The following is a 16,753-nucleotide window of genomic DNA, read 5'->3' as shown; positions in this document are numbered from 1 at the left end:
GGAAGCACTTCGTCTCCATGACAACGGCGTGGGTGGTGTGGGGTGGCATTAGGGAACCTCAACGCCACCACCCTTACCAGCCCCTGCTCCCGGCACCGGGGAACTAACTACCGCCTACGAATTGAGGCGGGGCACCCTGGGGATACTCCACCTCCGGCGATGCAGTAACCATAGCAACCCACCAACCTCCCAATCACTTTGGGAGGCCCCCTGTCCACACATTTACGTCATGGCTTGGAGAGGGAGATCTGAGGGAGGAGTTTCTTGGCCGCCCCGCAGCGAGGTTGATCTTGGCGCAGGCCCACTTTAAGCAAAGCACAGAGACGGGAGTGAATCTGGATAACGGGTTGAATGAACTGGATGAGCGGATGAGGCAGTTAAGTCCGATTAAATTTTGTTTAGCATCCTGCAGGAGTCTTCAAGGTCATTCAGCAAAGAGGACTACAGTCATCAATTCAGCAACTGTTTTATGAGTCGCTCACATAGCTTCAGGTGTAATGAACAGAAAAAGTCAAAACTCCCTACTCTTATCGAGCACTTATTTAGTTGGGAGAAACAGATGATGAAAGAAAATGTATAGGTGAGAAGGTGGAAAGTATTATGAGGAAAATAGAGAAAGGAAAGGGGGTAGAGGATGGAGGTGTTTGGGCCTGGATGTCTGTCATCTTTTTTTTTGTTGTTGTTTTGTTTTTCTGCAGTGATGGTGATGGAACTCAGGGCTTCACACATGCTAGACAAGGGCTTCACTACGGAGCTCCTCCCCCAACCCCTGTAATTTTAAAATAAGGTGGGTAGTAAAGGTCTCGCTGAGTAGTGGGAAAGCAAGTGCAGCCAGAGATAAGACTGTGTGTGCTGTGAGACTGTGTGTGCTGTGTTCCACGAGCACTGAAGAGGCCAATGGAGCTGGTGTGAAGAGGACCAGATGGTGTGCAGCCATTATTCTGGGTAAGGTGAGAGGCATGGAGGGCTGTGAGTAGAGGAAGGTGAGCTCTGACCCAGGCATAGCTGACTTGAGGGAGCCAGGATGGGACGTGGGTGTCCAGTGAGGAGGTGCCTGCAGTGGTTCAGGGGAGACAGGGTATTGGCTGCCCCAACCAGGATCCTGGTAGCCCTGGAGGTGGAATTGGATATGGTATGAGAGAAGGGGAGGAGACAAGGTGACTTTGGCTTGAGTGAAGGAAACGATGGAACTTCCAGATGTGAGGATGGGCAGGGCTCCAAGATGATGAAGAGTTCAAGTTTGCTCAAACTTGAGTTGCACATTAGTTAAGTATAAATGTTAGATATTTGAGTCTGGACTTGAGGACAGACATCCAGGCTTGAGAGATAAATTTGGGAGTTGTCAGTATGTGACATTTAATTCCGGAGGACTAGGTGGGTTACTAAGGAAGCAGGTGTAGGTAAAGAAGAGTTCTGAAGCCCGAGGCTGCACATTCCTATGTGCAAGGTAAGGGCAGAAATCAGCAAAGGTACCAAGGAGGAGCAGGGCTGTGTGGTGGCCCAGAGGCCAAGTGAAGGGTGAATTTGAAGATGAGGGAAAGACTCAGGGTGCCAAATGCTGCCCAGAGGCCAAGCCCAGTGTAAACTGAGAACTGGCCACCAGAGCTAGCAAATACGGAGATGGTCAGTGATCTATCTTTATTCATTTATAGTACTGGGATCAAATTCTGGTCCACACACAATCTAGGGAAGTGCTTTTCAGCAGAGCTGTATCCTCAGTTCAGTTGTACAATCCTTTTTTTTTTTTTTGAGGGATTGAACTCAGGAGCACTTAATCACAGAGCCACATCCCTAGTCTATTTTGTACTTTGTTTAGAGACAAGGTCTCACTGAATTGCTTAGCACTTCACTTTTGTTAAGGCTGGTTTGAACTTGCAATCCTCCTGTCTCAGCCTCCCAAGCTACTGGGATCAGTTATATAATCTTGAAAGAGCATTTTTGCTGGGCACAGTGATGCACTCCAGTAACCATTCACTCAGGAGACTGAGGCAGGAGGATGACAAGTTTGAAGCTAGCAAGACCCTGTCTCAAAACTTAAAAAAAAAAAAAAAAAAAAAGAAGACTGGGATTCGAGCTCAGAGTGGAGCAGCTCTGGATTCAATTCCCAGGGCTGAAGGGAGGGGGAGCATTTTTGGTGGTCAGGTGAGGGTGATGGCTAATTGAGTGAGTTCAGGAGGGTTTTGCAAAGACAGTCCTTTCTAGCATTCAAGTGGAGACATGGGTCTTATTTGGAAGAGAGCTTGGGATCACGTGAGGCATATTTAATATACAAAATCTGACTGGTTTCTGTAGAGGAGATTGAGGCTGCAAAGGAGAGAGGGGAGAGCATTTAAGTCCATCAGACTAAGAGGTCACTCATGGAGCAGGTGCAGCTCCTTGAGTTGGTCCAGTGGGTTTGACCGAGAGCACAAGTGGAAGGAGACTAAGGGGCCTGGGTCCTGCAGCGGCAGGGGAGGGGATGCAGGGCTGCTGCAGGCATGTGGAGAGCTGTAGGGTCAGGAAACATGAACATTCTCTGTTGTGGTCTCAGTGGAGCAGGAAGCTGGGTCACAGGTGACAGAGAGGTACTGGGTTAGGGGACAAGAGATATAAACTTGGGAGTCTTCAGGGTCTCATTGAGGACAGGGAAATGTTGACAAGTAGAGCCAACCTGAGATTGCAGGTGATGAAACTGGAGTGAGGCAGGCCCTGGGGTGTGTTCTCTGGTCCTGCTTTTGTGAGCAGTGGCCAGGTGGTTTTAGGTGAGGTCCCGCCATGGGTCATGAGATCAGGGTCCCCACAGGGCATGATGGGCAATGTTTTAAAGGAGGTTGAACATGAGCTGTAAGCAGGGTTGAGCAGGGAAGGACAGGGGCTGAGTGTCAGGAGAGAGCCAGAGGAGTGGGCAGTCAGGGGACATCTGGGGCAGGAGTGAGGAGGGAACTGGGGACAGGGAAGGGAGAGAGTAGATCAGGGCAGACAGTGGCATGGTTGGGAATGGACTGGAGAGACAGTTTGAGAGGCAGGATTCAGAGCACTGGGAGTGAAGGGGAGGGGAAGTATAGGGGACACCCAGGTCCCTAGCCCAGGAACCAGATGAAGGTGTGGTTTCACCTAGGATATGGTGGTTGTGGGCTGCTCACTGAGTGTAATGGCTGTTGCTGCTTGTGTCCCAACCCCCAGCCCTTCAGTATGTGACCTTCTCTGAAAATAGGTCATTAGAGATGTCTTTAGTTAAGGTGAGGTCATGCTGCAATAGGGTGGGCCCTTGATCCCAATTAATGAGTGTCCTTGTAAGAAGAGGACAGAGGTGCTCAGGGGCAGAGGGCTGAAAGGCAGAGGCAGGAGCAGTGCAGCCTCAAGCCAGGGAAGGGCCAGGCTCTTGGGAGCTGGAGGCCTCCAGCAAGGTCCTCTGCTGGAGCCTTGGGAAGGAGCGAGGTCCTGCCACATCCTGACCTCAGGTGCCCAGCCTCCTGGACCCTGGGTCCATTTGTTTTTGTTTGTTTGTTTGTTCTTTCTTCCACTGGAAATTGACCCCAAGGGCACTCTACTGCTGAGCTACATCTCCAGCCCTTTTTATTTTTTTTTTAAAGACAAGGTCTCACTAAGTTGCTGAGGGTCTCCCAAAGTTGCTGAGCTGGCCTTGAACTGTAGTCTCTGGGATGATGGATGCACACTGTGCCTGGCCAGTTCCTTTGTTTGGAACCACTGGGCTTGTGGCACTTTGTGACAGCAGCCCTAGGAGACAAATTGCTGGGCTGCAGGCTCCCTGGGAGTCTGGGGAGAGAGGCTAGGGCCTTGGTTCCTCAGCTCCCTAAGCATCCCCAGTTCTAGTTCTGACATTTAATTAATTGTTGAATAAATGACTCAATTCATTACCAAAAAATTTGCTCATCATGATTTGTCTGTCTCCAACCCTGAGCCTCTCCAGGGTGTCCATCACCTCCAGAAATTTCACCTTGGATGCCCCCAGACACTGTGTATCCTCCATTCCCCAGCTGACTCACATCTGCCCTTTCTCACTTTTGCAGATCTACCTCCCCACCATCCTGAGTCCTGAGTATTTTCCTGAGCACTGAGCATGAGCAGTTCTCCCAAGTACTGAGGACACCATCCATTGCTTTCCATAACCGCTGCCCACACCTTGTCAGGGATCAGTCCCTTTAAACTGTCACTCAGTTGAGAGGCCATCAGCCTCTGTCTGATGCACCCTAGATATGAATCAGAAAGGGGTGCCCTTCCTCCAGTGGGCAGAGCAGGAACAGCAGGACCCCTGCTGGTGCTCTTGTGTAGGACTCCCCCTGCCCCCATGCCAGCACCCCAGCTCTGAACTGGGGCTTCTTTTATTCTTCCCCCACTGTTTGGTTCCACCTGGGAGTCAGGCTCCTGGGGGCAGAGCTGCGTATTCAGAGGAGCTGTGAGTGGAGGACTTAGCTGGGCTCTTTGGTTCTCCCTGTAACCAGTGTCTGGATGAAGAATCCACAGAGTCCACGGGTGGATTTGAGCGTCTCGAGAATGAACACTAAAGGCCAGGTTCTCCCCAGGGTCGGCGACATCCTGAACTCTCCTCCTCTCTGATCTTCTGTCCTAGCCAGCTTCCTGCACATTCTGTAAACACACCAGGTTCCCAGTGCCACCTCAGGACCTTTGAACTTGCTCTCCCTCTGCCAGGAATGCCCTCCTCCAGATACTCTGTTGGTCCCGCCTTTCATTTGGACTCTGTTCAGATGTGACCCACCTGACCACCAGCCTCTTCCACTCTCCCTCTGCTACCTGACCTTGTTGTCCTTCACTGGGCTTCTCACCCTCTAAACATTATTTTAGCACCCTCCACTAGAATGTCAGCTCCAGAGGGCAGGGACCTTGTCCATTTTGATCCCACTGTTTCCCCATCACCCAGAACAGTGGCACCTAAGAGATATTCAATAAATATTGTGCAACAATGGAATAGAAACCCCGTGATACTACACACAGCATTTTGTGCTGGTGTGTGTGTTTCCTGGGAGGGACCATATTTTCCAATACTTCTCCAGGGAGGCCTGGGAGCCCCAAATTTATGAACTACCCAAAAGTCAAGTCTTGCAGGGTGGGATGGGAACCCCCAGACAGGGCATGGAAAGGGAATCTGGGGTCAAGGAGCAGGCTGGGGAGGAACCTGGGAACCCAGACACATGGGGACAGGGCTGGAGAGGAGCCCTGCATCCCTTCCCACCCCACCTGCTGCTTACTGGGATTTGGGGCAAATACAGCTCCTGGGCACCCTCCCCCATCTCCAAGGATAGGGCCAGGAGACAAGGCAGAAACACAAGGACTTCAAGGACAAGTCAAAACGATCTTTATTCACCAGAGCTCAATGCCCAGGCCTTCCATTCTGAGCCAAAAAGCAACCAACTTGTTGTGCTCCATTTGTATTAAATAAATAAATAAATAAATAAGCAACCAACTTAAAATCTGACCAGGGCTCTCTCATTTGCCAATAAACAAACAAACAAACAAACAAATAAACAAACAAACTTAAAATCTGAGCAGGGCTCACTCTTTTGAACTCAAATAGATAAATACATATATAGATATAGATAGATAAATAGATATAGATAGATAAATAGATAAATAAAGCCAACAACTTAAAATCTGACCAGGGCTCTCATTTGCCCTTAAAACAAAATCTAGGCAGTTGCCATTCCCATCCAGGCAGGCAGACCTCTTTCCCGTGGGAGCTTTGCAAATTTAACTGTTGGAGGATGAAAAAGTCACCTCTCATGATTTGGGGGTGGGGGGAGGTGGCAGGGAGATGCATCTCACTGCGGGAAGGTCCCACGGGGGAACTGGAGTTGGGGACAGCAGCAGAGTGAAATGGGTTGAAGAACGAAGAACAACAAGGGAGCCGGAGACTGTCGCTCACCACAAGGCCGCACTCCAGGTAGCCTGGGAAGACACAGGGTCCCTCCAGTGTGGTCCTGTCCCCTGTCTCGGCTCCTGACCTGGGACGCTGAAGCCAGGGAGGGATGAAGAGCGTGGTCCCTGCTGCCTCTGTGGGTCTGCAGGGGCTGAAGGACAGGGAAGGTGGGTGTGGAGCCAGCGCCCATTCTCAAGTTCTCATTGGGCGAGTCCGGCCAGCTTGTCACCCACTCCAAATTCTGAGGCCAGCTTGGAGAAGCACACGGGGTCTTGTGGGGCCAAGGATCCAGGGGTTCCCCCAGGCCTGGGGCTGAGAAGTCAAAGGAGCAGGGCTAGTGCTACCAGCAGGCCCCAGAAGGACTGAAGTTCTGTGACCTGTGGCCCAGAGACAGCCAGGGGGACGGGCGGGAGTGCTGAGCGCAGGGCTCCTGCGCACCAGAAGCCCTGGGACGCCCGTCCTGGCTGCCAGCAGCCTCCGTTATTTGGGGATCCAGCAGGGATGGAGTGCGGGGTCCAGGGATGGCAGGGCTGTGGGAGTGGGAGGGAGGGTGGAGGCAGCGGGTGGGCTGATCCGGGAGGGGTGCCGGGTGGGGGCGGTGGGCACCTCATGGTCCTCAGCGCTTGACCTTGCGGCCGGCTGAGTTGCGCCCACTGCGGCGGTAGAGGGACTGCTGGTTGCCATTGAGAGGGCAATACTTGAGAGTGTGGGCCTGGCCCCCGGTGGCGCCGCACAGGGGACACACGTAGTGCCTCAGGATGGGACACAGCACCACGCCCTCGGCTGTCTTCAGCTGGTGTGAGGAGTAGACGTGGCGGGACTCCCCGTTGTGCTTGCAGAAGTTGCAGAGGGCAGTCCCCAGCCCCTGATCCTGCCCCAGCTGGGGGCCAGGTCCCTGCTCCTCAAGTTCCTCTGCCTCCAGCCTCTGGCTCCTGCTCTGGGTCAGAGTCAGCACCACCTGGTTCAGGTTGAGGTAGTCCTTCCACATGTCAAAGGGTGGCAGCTCCATGGCAGGGGCCAGCTGGAGGGGGGCTGGGCCTGGGGACCTGTGGGCAGGAGCAGCAGAGTTTTGTGGAGCAAAGGAGCTGCACCCCCTTTTATACTCCCTAGAGCCCCTTCTGAGCAAAGGTGGAGCTTAGTATTTAAAGGGCCCACTCCCGCCTATGACCCCCATTTGACTCTGGTCTCCCAGGGAGGTCCAGAAGGAGGTTTTACTCCAGGTCCTGCTGCCTCCAAGGTGCTCTGTGTCCTCTGCAAAGGCCCTTCCACTCCCTGGGCCTCAGTTTCCCTGTCTGCTCAATCAGGATATATGGTTTTTAATGCCCTCCCACATCCTCCTTTCTCCAAGGCTGGAGGGGTGCTCCCTCTGAATACTCCAGAGCCATTGCTATTCTTTGTAACTGTCCCTTACTGTGAGCCAGACACTGGGCGGCACAGTCACCTGCAGGATCTGACTTAGTCCTCACAATAACTCCATGAGGGCCACAGTCATGATCTTGTTTTATGGATGCTGACTGAGGCTCTGAAAGGGAAACTCATTGGCCCATGGTCCCACAGCACACAACTGACAGGAGTGGGCCTGTGGAACTCCAAAGCAAGTCCTTCTTAAACCTCTTAAAACATTTTTTATCAATCCTAAATTAGGAGCCACTTTTCCCCTCCTGCTATGCTGGGAATGAAACCCAGGGCCTTGAGCATGCTAGGCAAGTAGTAGACCACTGAGTTACATTTCCAAATACTTTGTGTGTGTGTGTGTGTGTGTGTGTGTGTGTGTGTGTGTGTGTGTGTACACGCATGAGCATGTGTGCTTGTGAATGTGTGTGCTGGAGATTGAACATAGGGCCTTGCCCATGCTAAGCATGCACTTTACCACTGCGCCACACCTCCGGACCCAGAAGGAGATACTTAGTCAAGGAATATTTATTGGGCACATGCTACAGTGCTCAGTGCACATGATCTCTTTGAATGGTCAAGGAGGTGACAATGGTCATTTACATTTTATAAAGGAGAAAAAGAGACTGGGAAGTTAAAGATTGTACTTAAGGTCACACAGCAGGGAAGTGGCAGAGCTGGAATTGACACCTATGTCTTATATCCAGAGACACTGGGAATTGATATTAGAAGGGGCAGAGGACCCTGGCCGTGAATTGAGCACAATTTTCCCATAGTTTAGAGAAGGGACAGAGAGCATGCTCATCAGTAAGTGCTCAGGAAACAGCCCCAGGTTCAACCCTGTCTATTCCCTGCAGCTCTGAATGGCTGGTTATTTAACTCTGCCCAGCCTCAGTTTCCTCTTGTGTTGCTCCAAGATGATGTCAGCACCTGCCCCAGAGCACGGACTGGCTGATCACTAAGTCCCAGCACAGAGCCTGGCCTGGGCCAGGTGCTCATGAAATGCAACGATGGTGACTCAGACACAATTAATGCAATAAGCCTAGGGACTCCCTTGCTGAAGGTCTCCTCGGGGCCAGTCCCATGCCCGGGGCTCTCATTGAACACCCCCTTCCCCAGACCCTGGGAAGGAGGGTCTATTAAGAGTCCCATTGCACAGAGAGCTTGTCCCAAGTCATATATGGTCAGTAAGTGGTGGGGTGCAGCCAGGGCTGTCTGTCCCCAAACCCAGGCATCCTCCTGTCCCTTGGGTGCCTGCTGTGAGCCAAATATAAGTGATCAGGGACAGCAGCAGAGCTTGGAGGGTCCTGCCACCTACAGGCAGAGACTGAGCTAGGACACCAGAAGTGGGGAGGTGGTATCCCAGTGACACATTTGGACGGATGTCCTTGAAGGAAGACAGGGTGGTCTGCATTGTGAAGAACCAAGGGGACCAGGACAGACATGGGAACCCTGTGCCGAGTGCTTTGTTTAGGGACACAGCAGTGACCTTTTCCGTGACCTTTTAAACTCAGGGTTGAGCTACCTGGGTGCCTAGGGCCTGGATCCTGCGACCCAGTGACCATTACTGCAGCTGTGCTGGGAAGACTGATGGAAGGCGGGGGCGGGTTTGAGGTCCCCGACTCCCCTGAACAAGGGCACAGACTGGAGAATCCCAGATTCCGGGGCCCTCCCCCACCCCCTTTCTCTTCCATCTCTTTCCCCCCTGATTGTTTACTTCCAGACTCTGTTCTGGGGCCCCTCTGCGCTGCCTCCCTCTCCGATGTTTTTCTGGGAGTTAACTGGACCAGCCTCTCCTCAGCGCTCTTTCTGCTGGGCCCGCAGCTCTGCGAACCCGGAGGGTCCTGGCCAGACACTCAAGCCAGGTGTTTACTGCGGACTGCGCCCCGTCCAGACGTCGCCCACTGCCGCCGCCCACGCCTCTGTTTACTGGAGTTTGCTCTTGGCCTGACGCCAGCTGAAAATAGCCCAGGGGTTCAGAGAGGCGTGGGAGGGGCTGAGGTTAGAAATCCTAAAAGGAGGGGGAGACTTGCAGAGACCCAGACAGGGAGATGAAGACCCCAAAGGTGAGCGTGATCGTTATTGTCCTTGTCCCTGCGGCTGGCCTGTGCAGTCTCATTGTGACAATCTTGTAGTCCTGTAACAGTCCCATTGTACAGAGAAAAATGAGGCCAAGAGAGGAAATTCCATATTGATGTCGATGGCAGTCACCGGTTTCTTTCTTTCCTTCTTTTGGTCCTGGGGATTGAACTCAGGGACACTCGAGCAGTGAGTCCCATCCCCAGCCCTGTTTGTATTTTATTTCGAGATAGGGTCTCACTGTTGCTTAGGCCTCACTGAGTATCTGAGGCTGGCTTTGAACTCGAGATTCTCCTGCTTCAGCCTCCTGAGTCACTGGGATTACAGGTGTGTGCCCTGATGCTGAGCTCCTCCCTTTCGTCTTATCCCAGGGCTGTAGAGAGGAGGGACACTTTCACACAGTGAATCCGGAGACCTGAGGCTGCAGAAGGGAGAAAACGAGAGTAAGGTGTTACACGAGGTGGGGGCCGTGCGTGGCCGCTGCAGCCATGGAGCTGGGCCCCTCCTGGCTCTGCCGCCTCCACTGTCTGGCTTTGGGCAAGTGATGCCAGCCCAGTGGTCTGTTTCCCCATTTCACAAAAAGGAAGATTATTGTAGTTCCCCTGTTAGGAGACCGCCCGAGGATGACACCCAACACGGGTGAAGACACTAGAACAGGTACACAGTGAGCGCTCACTTATTTTGTTAAATACTGGAGATTGAATCCAAGGGCACTTGACCACTAAGCTACATCCCAGTCTTTATTATTATTATTATTATTATTTCAGTTTTGAAACAGGGCTGGGCGCTGTAATCCCCATAGCTCGGCTCCAGAGGCCAAGGCAGGAGAATGTCAGCTTCAGCAACAGTGCTAAAGCAACTAAAGGTGCTAAAGCAACTCAGTGAGACCCTGTCTCTCAATAAAATACAAAATAAGGCTGGGGATGTGGCTCTTGAGTTTGATCCTCTGGTCTCTCTAAATTTACCACCACGCTGGCCTTGAACTTGTGATTCCCTTTCCTCATCCTCCTGAGTCCCTGGGATTACAGGATTGTGCTACCTGGCTTGGTAGCACCTTGGTAATACCCTAACGGATTACTAAAGAACTCTAAGTGGAAAGATGGAGATTGTTGGGGCACAGAGAGATGGAAAAATATTTGCTCATTCAACAATTTTTTTAAATATTTATTTTTTAGTTTTAGGTGGACACAACATCTTTATTTCAACCCCAGCCCTCAACAAATATTTGCTGAATGCCTGATTGTGTCTAGCATTTTAGAGGTGCTGAAGATATACCCAGGAACAGAACAGGTGAAAATCCCTGCCCCCCCTCGAGAATTAAGTTAAAAAACAAATAATATAGACAGATGAACAATAGTATGTCAGGCTGAGTAATGGAGGGAAAGTAAAGGGGAATAGGATGTTGAGTGGACAGGGAGGGCTCTTGGAAGAGGCGACATTGGGGGAGAATCTTAAAGGAGGTGAAAAAGAAGCCTTGTAGAGGCCCTGGGGTCAGCATGTGGCTAATGTCTTCAGGGGTCACCAAGGGGGCAAGTGTGGTTTGGAGGGATTGAGAAGGGAGTCGGGGGAGAGGTTATAGAGGGAGAAAATTACTCCCATTTTCCAGATGAGGAAACTGAGGCTTGAGAGCCGATGTCACTTGGCTCAAGTAATAGAAGATCACAGCTGGGGTTTAAACCAGTGTCTGTCCAAGTCTCCTGGGTGCCTGTGAAGAATCTTGGTCTGCGTGCATCGCCCTCTTTACTCAAGATGGGTTGGGGGTTTGTCATTGTGATTCCTTTTCCCCATCCCCAATTCTGATGTATCCAGGTCTGGTTGGGATTTGTCCCCCAGCACAGGGCCTGGGTAACATCCACTGTCAGCTTACCGAAGGTGAATGTTGAAAAAATGAGCAAATGAACGAATGAATGAGTAAACCTATGAATGTCAAGCTGAAGACTTTGGACTATGTGCTGAGCAGGGCACTGGGGAGCCAAAGAGGGTTTGCAAGTGGAGGACCATGGTCATACCTGAGCTTTGGAAGACACTCCCCACTTCCTTTCCACTCTGGGTTCCTGCGTGTGTGCTCCTTCTGTGTGAAATGCTCCTGCCCACTCCTTCCTGCTGTTCTTCAAGCATCAGCTGGGAAGCCCCCTCCTGTCCTCCAGGAAGCCCTCCTGGTCTTCAGGCTGGGTCAGCCCCCACCCCCCCTCCACATGCTTCCCAGTCCTGAGCACTCTAGGCTATCACTGTCTGGGGACCAGTTTGTCTTCCCCCCATAAGTGCCCCCTGAGGACAGAGCCAGTAGTACCTTGGTCATGGCTGTGTCCCCAGAACTGCCCTGTACAGGGCTGGGCACTCAGAGAAACCTTCTTTGGAAAAATGAATGAGACCAAAACTGGGGCAGAAGAGGGGAGGGTGGGGGTGGGGACTAACCAGAATCCTAGACAGCAAAATTTAGTAGACGAGGGTGGAAATGGGGACAAAGGGAGGAGGAGACGGATTCGGTGGAGACTGCAATCAGCTTCTCCTGATTCTGGTGATTTACGTATGTACTTAAAAAATTTTTTTTTTATGTTGATGGACCTTTATTTTATTCATTTATTTATATGCAGGGCTGAAGATCAAACCCAGTGCCTCACACATGCCAGGCAAGTGCTCTACCACTGAGCCACAGCCCCAGACCGTATTTTTTTTTTGGGGGGGGGCACTGTGGATGGAGCCTAGGACTTGCCCATGGCCCTCTGCCCCTGAACTACACCCCAGACTTAGCTTTATTTCTTTCTTTCTTTCTTTTTTTTTTTTAGAGAGAGAGAGAGAATTTATTTTTTAGTTCTCGGCGGACACAACATCTTTGTTTGTATGTGGTGCTGAGGATCGAACCCGGGCCGCACGCATGCCAGGCGAGCGCGCTACCGCCTGAGCCACATCCCCAGCCCCAGCTTTATTTCTTAAAGTATCCAAATCTACTGTTTTTTGTCAGTTGTACTGTTATTTGTTTTTGTGGTGCTGGGGTTTCATGCAGGCCCCTGCTAGCTGAGCTATTGTTTATTCAAGGACTGACTTCAAAAATTAGAGTGTGAAAAGGAGAAAAAAATAGTACTTTTAACTGGCAGGTACCACATTCACCAAGCAGTCAAGATGATGTGCTCACTGACGTTGATGCTGTCTGTGTAGCTCCACAGGCTAGATGGAAATGACACTTTGGCTTTTTCATGTTTCTCTTCAATCCATAATTGTAGTCTCCTTGAGAAATTATCAGACAAACTCAAATTGGGGGATATTCTACAAAAGACATTCTGTGCCAGGCACAGTGGTGTATGCATGTAATCCCAGCAACTCAGGAGGCTGAGGCAGGAGGATCTCAAGTTCAAAGCCAGGCTCAGCAATTTAGCAAGGCCCTAAGCAAACTTTCTCACTAAATGAAAAACATAAAAGGGCTGGGGATATGGCTCAGTGGTTAAGTGCCCCTGGGTTCAATCCCAGGTACCACCACCACAACAACAACCATTCTAACAGGGTAGTCTTCAAAAGTGTCAAGGTCATGAAAAACAAGGAAAGACCAAGACACTGTTACAAGTTGGAGGAGTCAAAGGAGAGATGAAAACTAAATGAAATGCATACCCTGGATTCTACAGAAAAAGGAAATTATTGGAAAAACTGTCAAAGATCTGAATAAACTTTGTACTTTCACTTCAGATGTTAATTTCAGAGTTTTTTTTTTAAGAGAGAGTGGGAGAGAGACAGAGATTTTTTTTTTTTTTTTAGAGAGAGGGAGAGAGAGAATTTTTTTTTTTAATATTTATTTTTTAGTTTTTTGGCGGACACAACATCTTTGTTGGTATGTGGTGCTGAGGATCAAAACCAGGCCGCACGCATGCCAGGTGAGCGCGCTACTGCTTGAGCCACATCCCCAGCCCGAATTTCAGAGTTTTGATAAACCTAGCATGGTTAGATGACATGTTAAATTAGAAGAAGCATGAGCTGGGGTTTGAGCTCAGGGCTAGAGAGCTTGCCTAGCACGTGTGAGGCACCGGTTCCATCCTCAGCACCACAGAGAAATAAATAAATAAAACTAAGGTATTGTGTCCATCTACAACTAAAAATATTTTAAAAAATTAGAAGGAGCGGAGTGAGGATATGTGGGAACTCTGCAGGATTTTAAAAAAACCTTATGTCAACCTGAAATTATCTCAAAATAAAAAGTTTTAAGAAAATCTCAGTCATTCATACCCAGAGATGTATCCAGTGAACTATCTTATTTAAAAATTCCACAACATTCCTTGTCTTTTACCTAAAGTATGTATCCATTTATATTTTATGTAATTACTGATATATTTGAGGTTAAATAACACTGTTTTGCTTTATACCTTTATTTGTTCTTCCTGGTATATGTTTCTTTTCTTTTCTTTCTTTTATGGTACTGGGGATTGAATCCAGGGGTGTTTACCCACTAAGTCACATTCTCAGCCCTTTTTTATATTTTATTTTGAGACAGGGTCTTGCTAAGTTCTTAAGGCCTCACTATGTTGTTGAGACTGGGCTTAACTTTCGATCCTCCTGTCTCCGCCTCCTGAGCTGCTAGGATTATAGGTGTGTGCCACCACACCTGGTCTGGTATATGTTTCTTTCTTTCCTTATTCTTTTTTTTTTTTTTTTTGGTACTGGGGATGGAACACAGGGCCTCGTGTGTGCTAGGCAGGTGCTCTACCACTGAGCTACATCCACAGCCCTTTTGTCTCTTTTTATTTGTTTATTTATTTATTTATTTTTAAAAGCACTAAATCCCACAACCACCACCAGGTTAAAAGTTATAAATGTTTCTGTTCTTTCAGGGGTTTGAGGAATTACAAATGTGTAGTTTTCATGCAGAAGTCTATATTTTAAAACTTTACCCATTCCTGGGTAATAAAAAAAGACCTTAGAACACTTTAAACTCATTTAATTTCTTTTCAACTCATATGTTACTGCGATCTGGAATTTTAAGTCTGTTTTCTTCTATGTTATTTCCCCACTAGACATAACTGTTTTTTAATTAGTTGATTTTTAAGATGGGGTTTTGCTCTAGTGCTCAGGCTGGCTTCAAATTCCTGGGCTTGATAGGCACAATGATGCATGCTTGTAATTCTAGTGATTTGAGAGGCTGAGACAGGAGGACCATAAATTGGTGGCCACCCTCAGCAACTTAGTCTCAAAAAAATAAAAAGGACTGGGGATATAGGTCAGTGCTGAAGCACCCCTGGGTGGTTTGATTACCAGTATCAAAACAAAAACAAAAAAGAAAGGAAGGGAAAAAACAGCCTCCTGGGCTTAAGCAATCCTCCTGCCTCAGCCTCCAGAGTAATTGGGACTACAGTTAAACACTACCAAGCCCAGCTAATGTTACTATTGTAAATGAAAAATGTTCTCTTATATTTCATGCGTGTATGGACCCTTTTCTTCAGTTTTTCTTCTTTCTGGTACCTTCTATTTTGGTATCTTGTCTTCTGCCCACATATATCCTTTATAATTTTCCATAATGAAGATCTGATGGTTAGAAACTCTGTTTTGTGGTCTGAAAATATTTTACTGGTGTGAAGCGAATTGAAATTTTATTACATTCAATGAAATATGAAAACATATGTTGTAGGCTGCATTGTGTCCCCTAATCCCAAAATCCATATGTTGAGTCCCTAATATCCAGTACCTCAGAATGTGGACAGATTTGGCGATAGGGCCATTAAAAGAGGTAATTTAAAGTAAGTTGGTTAGGGTGAGCCCTAATCCAGTCCAACCAGTGTCTTTATAAGACAAGTAAATTACCAGGGAACACAGACTCTGCGCAGAGGAAAGAGCAGGTGAGGGCACAGTGAGAAGGCAGCTGTCTGTAAGCTAAGGAGAAAGGCTGCAGAAGAAATGGAACCTTCTGTCAGCTTGAGCTTGGATTTTTTGACTCAAAAATATCTGTTGTTTAAGTCATCCAGTCTGTGGCATTTTGTGATGGCAATTCTAGCAAACTAACACCAGGTACATTCTTAAAAGTTATTTTTGCAGGGTATAAAAGTTCCATAGGCCTGGGGATATAACTTAGTGTAGAGTACTTGCCTAGCCTGTGCATGGCCCTAAATTCAATCTCTAGTACTATTAAAAAAAAATCTGGGTGCAGTGGTGCCCACCTGTAATCCCAGCAACTTGGGAAGCTGAGGCAGGAGGCTCACAAGTTTGAGTTCAGACTCAGCAACTCATTGAGACCTTAAGCAACTTAAGAAGACCCTGTCTCCAAATAAAAAATAAAAAGGAATGGGAGAGCCGAGCACAGTGGAGCACGCCTGTATCCCAACAGCTCTGGAGGCTGAGGCAGAAGGATAGCGAGTTCAAAGCCAGCCTCATCAAAAGCGAGGTGCTAAGCAACTCAGTGAGACCCTGTCTCTAAGTAAAATACAAAATAGGGGCTGGGGATGGGGCTCAGGGGTCTAGTGCCTCTGAGTTCATTTTCCAGTACTAGGAAAAAAAAGTAGTTCTCTTTTGCCAGGTGTGATAGTAAACACCTGAAATCCCAGCTACTAGGGAGACTGAGGTAGGAGGATAGAACGTTGGAGACCAGTATGGACAACTTCGCAAGATCCTGCCTCAAAATAAAATAAAAATGACTGGGGATGTGGCTCAGTGGTAGAGTGCTTACCCAGCATGTAAGCTAGGTCATGGGGTCTCTCTCCAGTAGCTCCCCCACCCAGAACAAGTTTTGTTCTTCAGCACATTGAAGGTTTCATTTCATATCCTTGTGACTTTTTTTTTTTTTTTTAAACTGGGAATTAAACCCAGGGGCTTAAGAACTGAGTCACATCCTCAGCCCTTTTTATATATTTGATTTTGAGATAGGGTTTCACTAAATTGCTGAGTTTTCAATTTCAGTGATTATTTCTTCGTTTCTAGAAGTTCTGTTTGGTTCTTTTGAAAGATGGATGTCAGGCAGGGGCGTAGCTTAGTGCTGGAGCTCAGCCTGTGTGAGGCCCTGGCTTCCATCCCTAGCGTGGCGAAAACAACCCCGATCCCAGGCCACGCTTTCTAGTTTCCTGTTCCCAGCAGCTGTGTTCCTGGTGTCTGCCCTTCAACGCGGGGACCCTGACAGTGCTGAAATCGGTGTCGGATCTTTCCAGCATCCAAGAGTCTGAAAACACCTGTTCTGTTTTTCTGGTTCTCAGTGGTGTTGTATTTCCTTGTGGCCTGATTCTCTTGGCTGAGTGACAGGTGACCTTTACGATTAACTGTGGGTTTTCCCGGAGGCTTGAGGCGGATCTGCCACCTCCAGAGGCTGTGTTGGCTTTGGCCAGGCTCCCTGTCACACTTCCGGTTAGAACCTCCTCAAACCTGGTTCTGGCTTGATGGCTCTTGACTCACCCACGCATCAGTTCCCGTGTTGTCCATGTGTCCCTGGGTCACTTGTTGGGG

General features: G+C 49.0%; 1 protein-coding gene across 1 annotated transcript; it reads right to left on the bottom strand.

Moving 5' to 3' along the window:
- Positions 1–5,291: 5,291 nt before the first annotated feature.
- Nanos2 (nanos C2HC-type zinc finger 2) lies at positions 5,292–10,031 on the bottom strand. The gene has a single exon (XM_078031846.1). It carries the CDS (start codon positions 6,882–6,884, stop codon positions 6,492–6,494), a length of 393 nt encoding a protein of 130 aa, XP_077887972.1. The 5' UTR covers positions 6,885–10,031; the 3' UTR covers positions 5,292–6,491.
- Between the last annotated feature and the right edge of the window lie 6,722 nt (positions 10,032–16,753).

This window comes from Ictidomys tridecemlineatus, chromosome 15, assembly GCF_052094955.1.
Source record: "Ictidomys tridecemlineatus isolate mIctTri1 chromosome 15, mIctTri1.hap1, whole genome shotgun sequence".
Taxonomy (NCBI): Eukaryota; Metazoa; Chordata; class Mammalia; order Rodentia; family Sciuridae; genus Ictidomys; species Ictidomys tridecemlineatus.
Note: the sequence above shows the minus strand (reverse complement) of the source record. Positions and strands in the feature narration are given on the sequence as shown.

What these genes read in the sequence shown, in the direction of transcription:
- Nanos2 (XM_078031846.1), bottom strand. Translation starts at nt 6,884, where the DNA reads ATGGAGCTGCCACCCTTTGACATGTGGAAGGACTACCTCAACCTGAAC.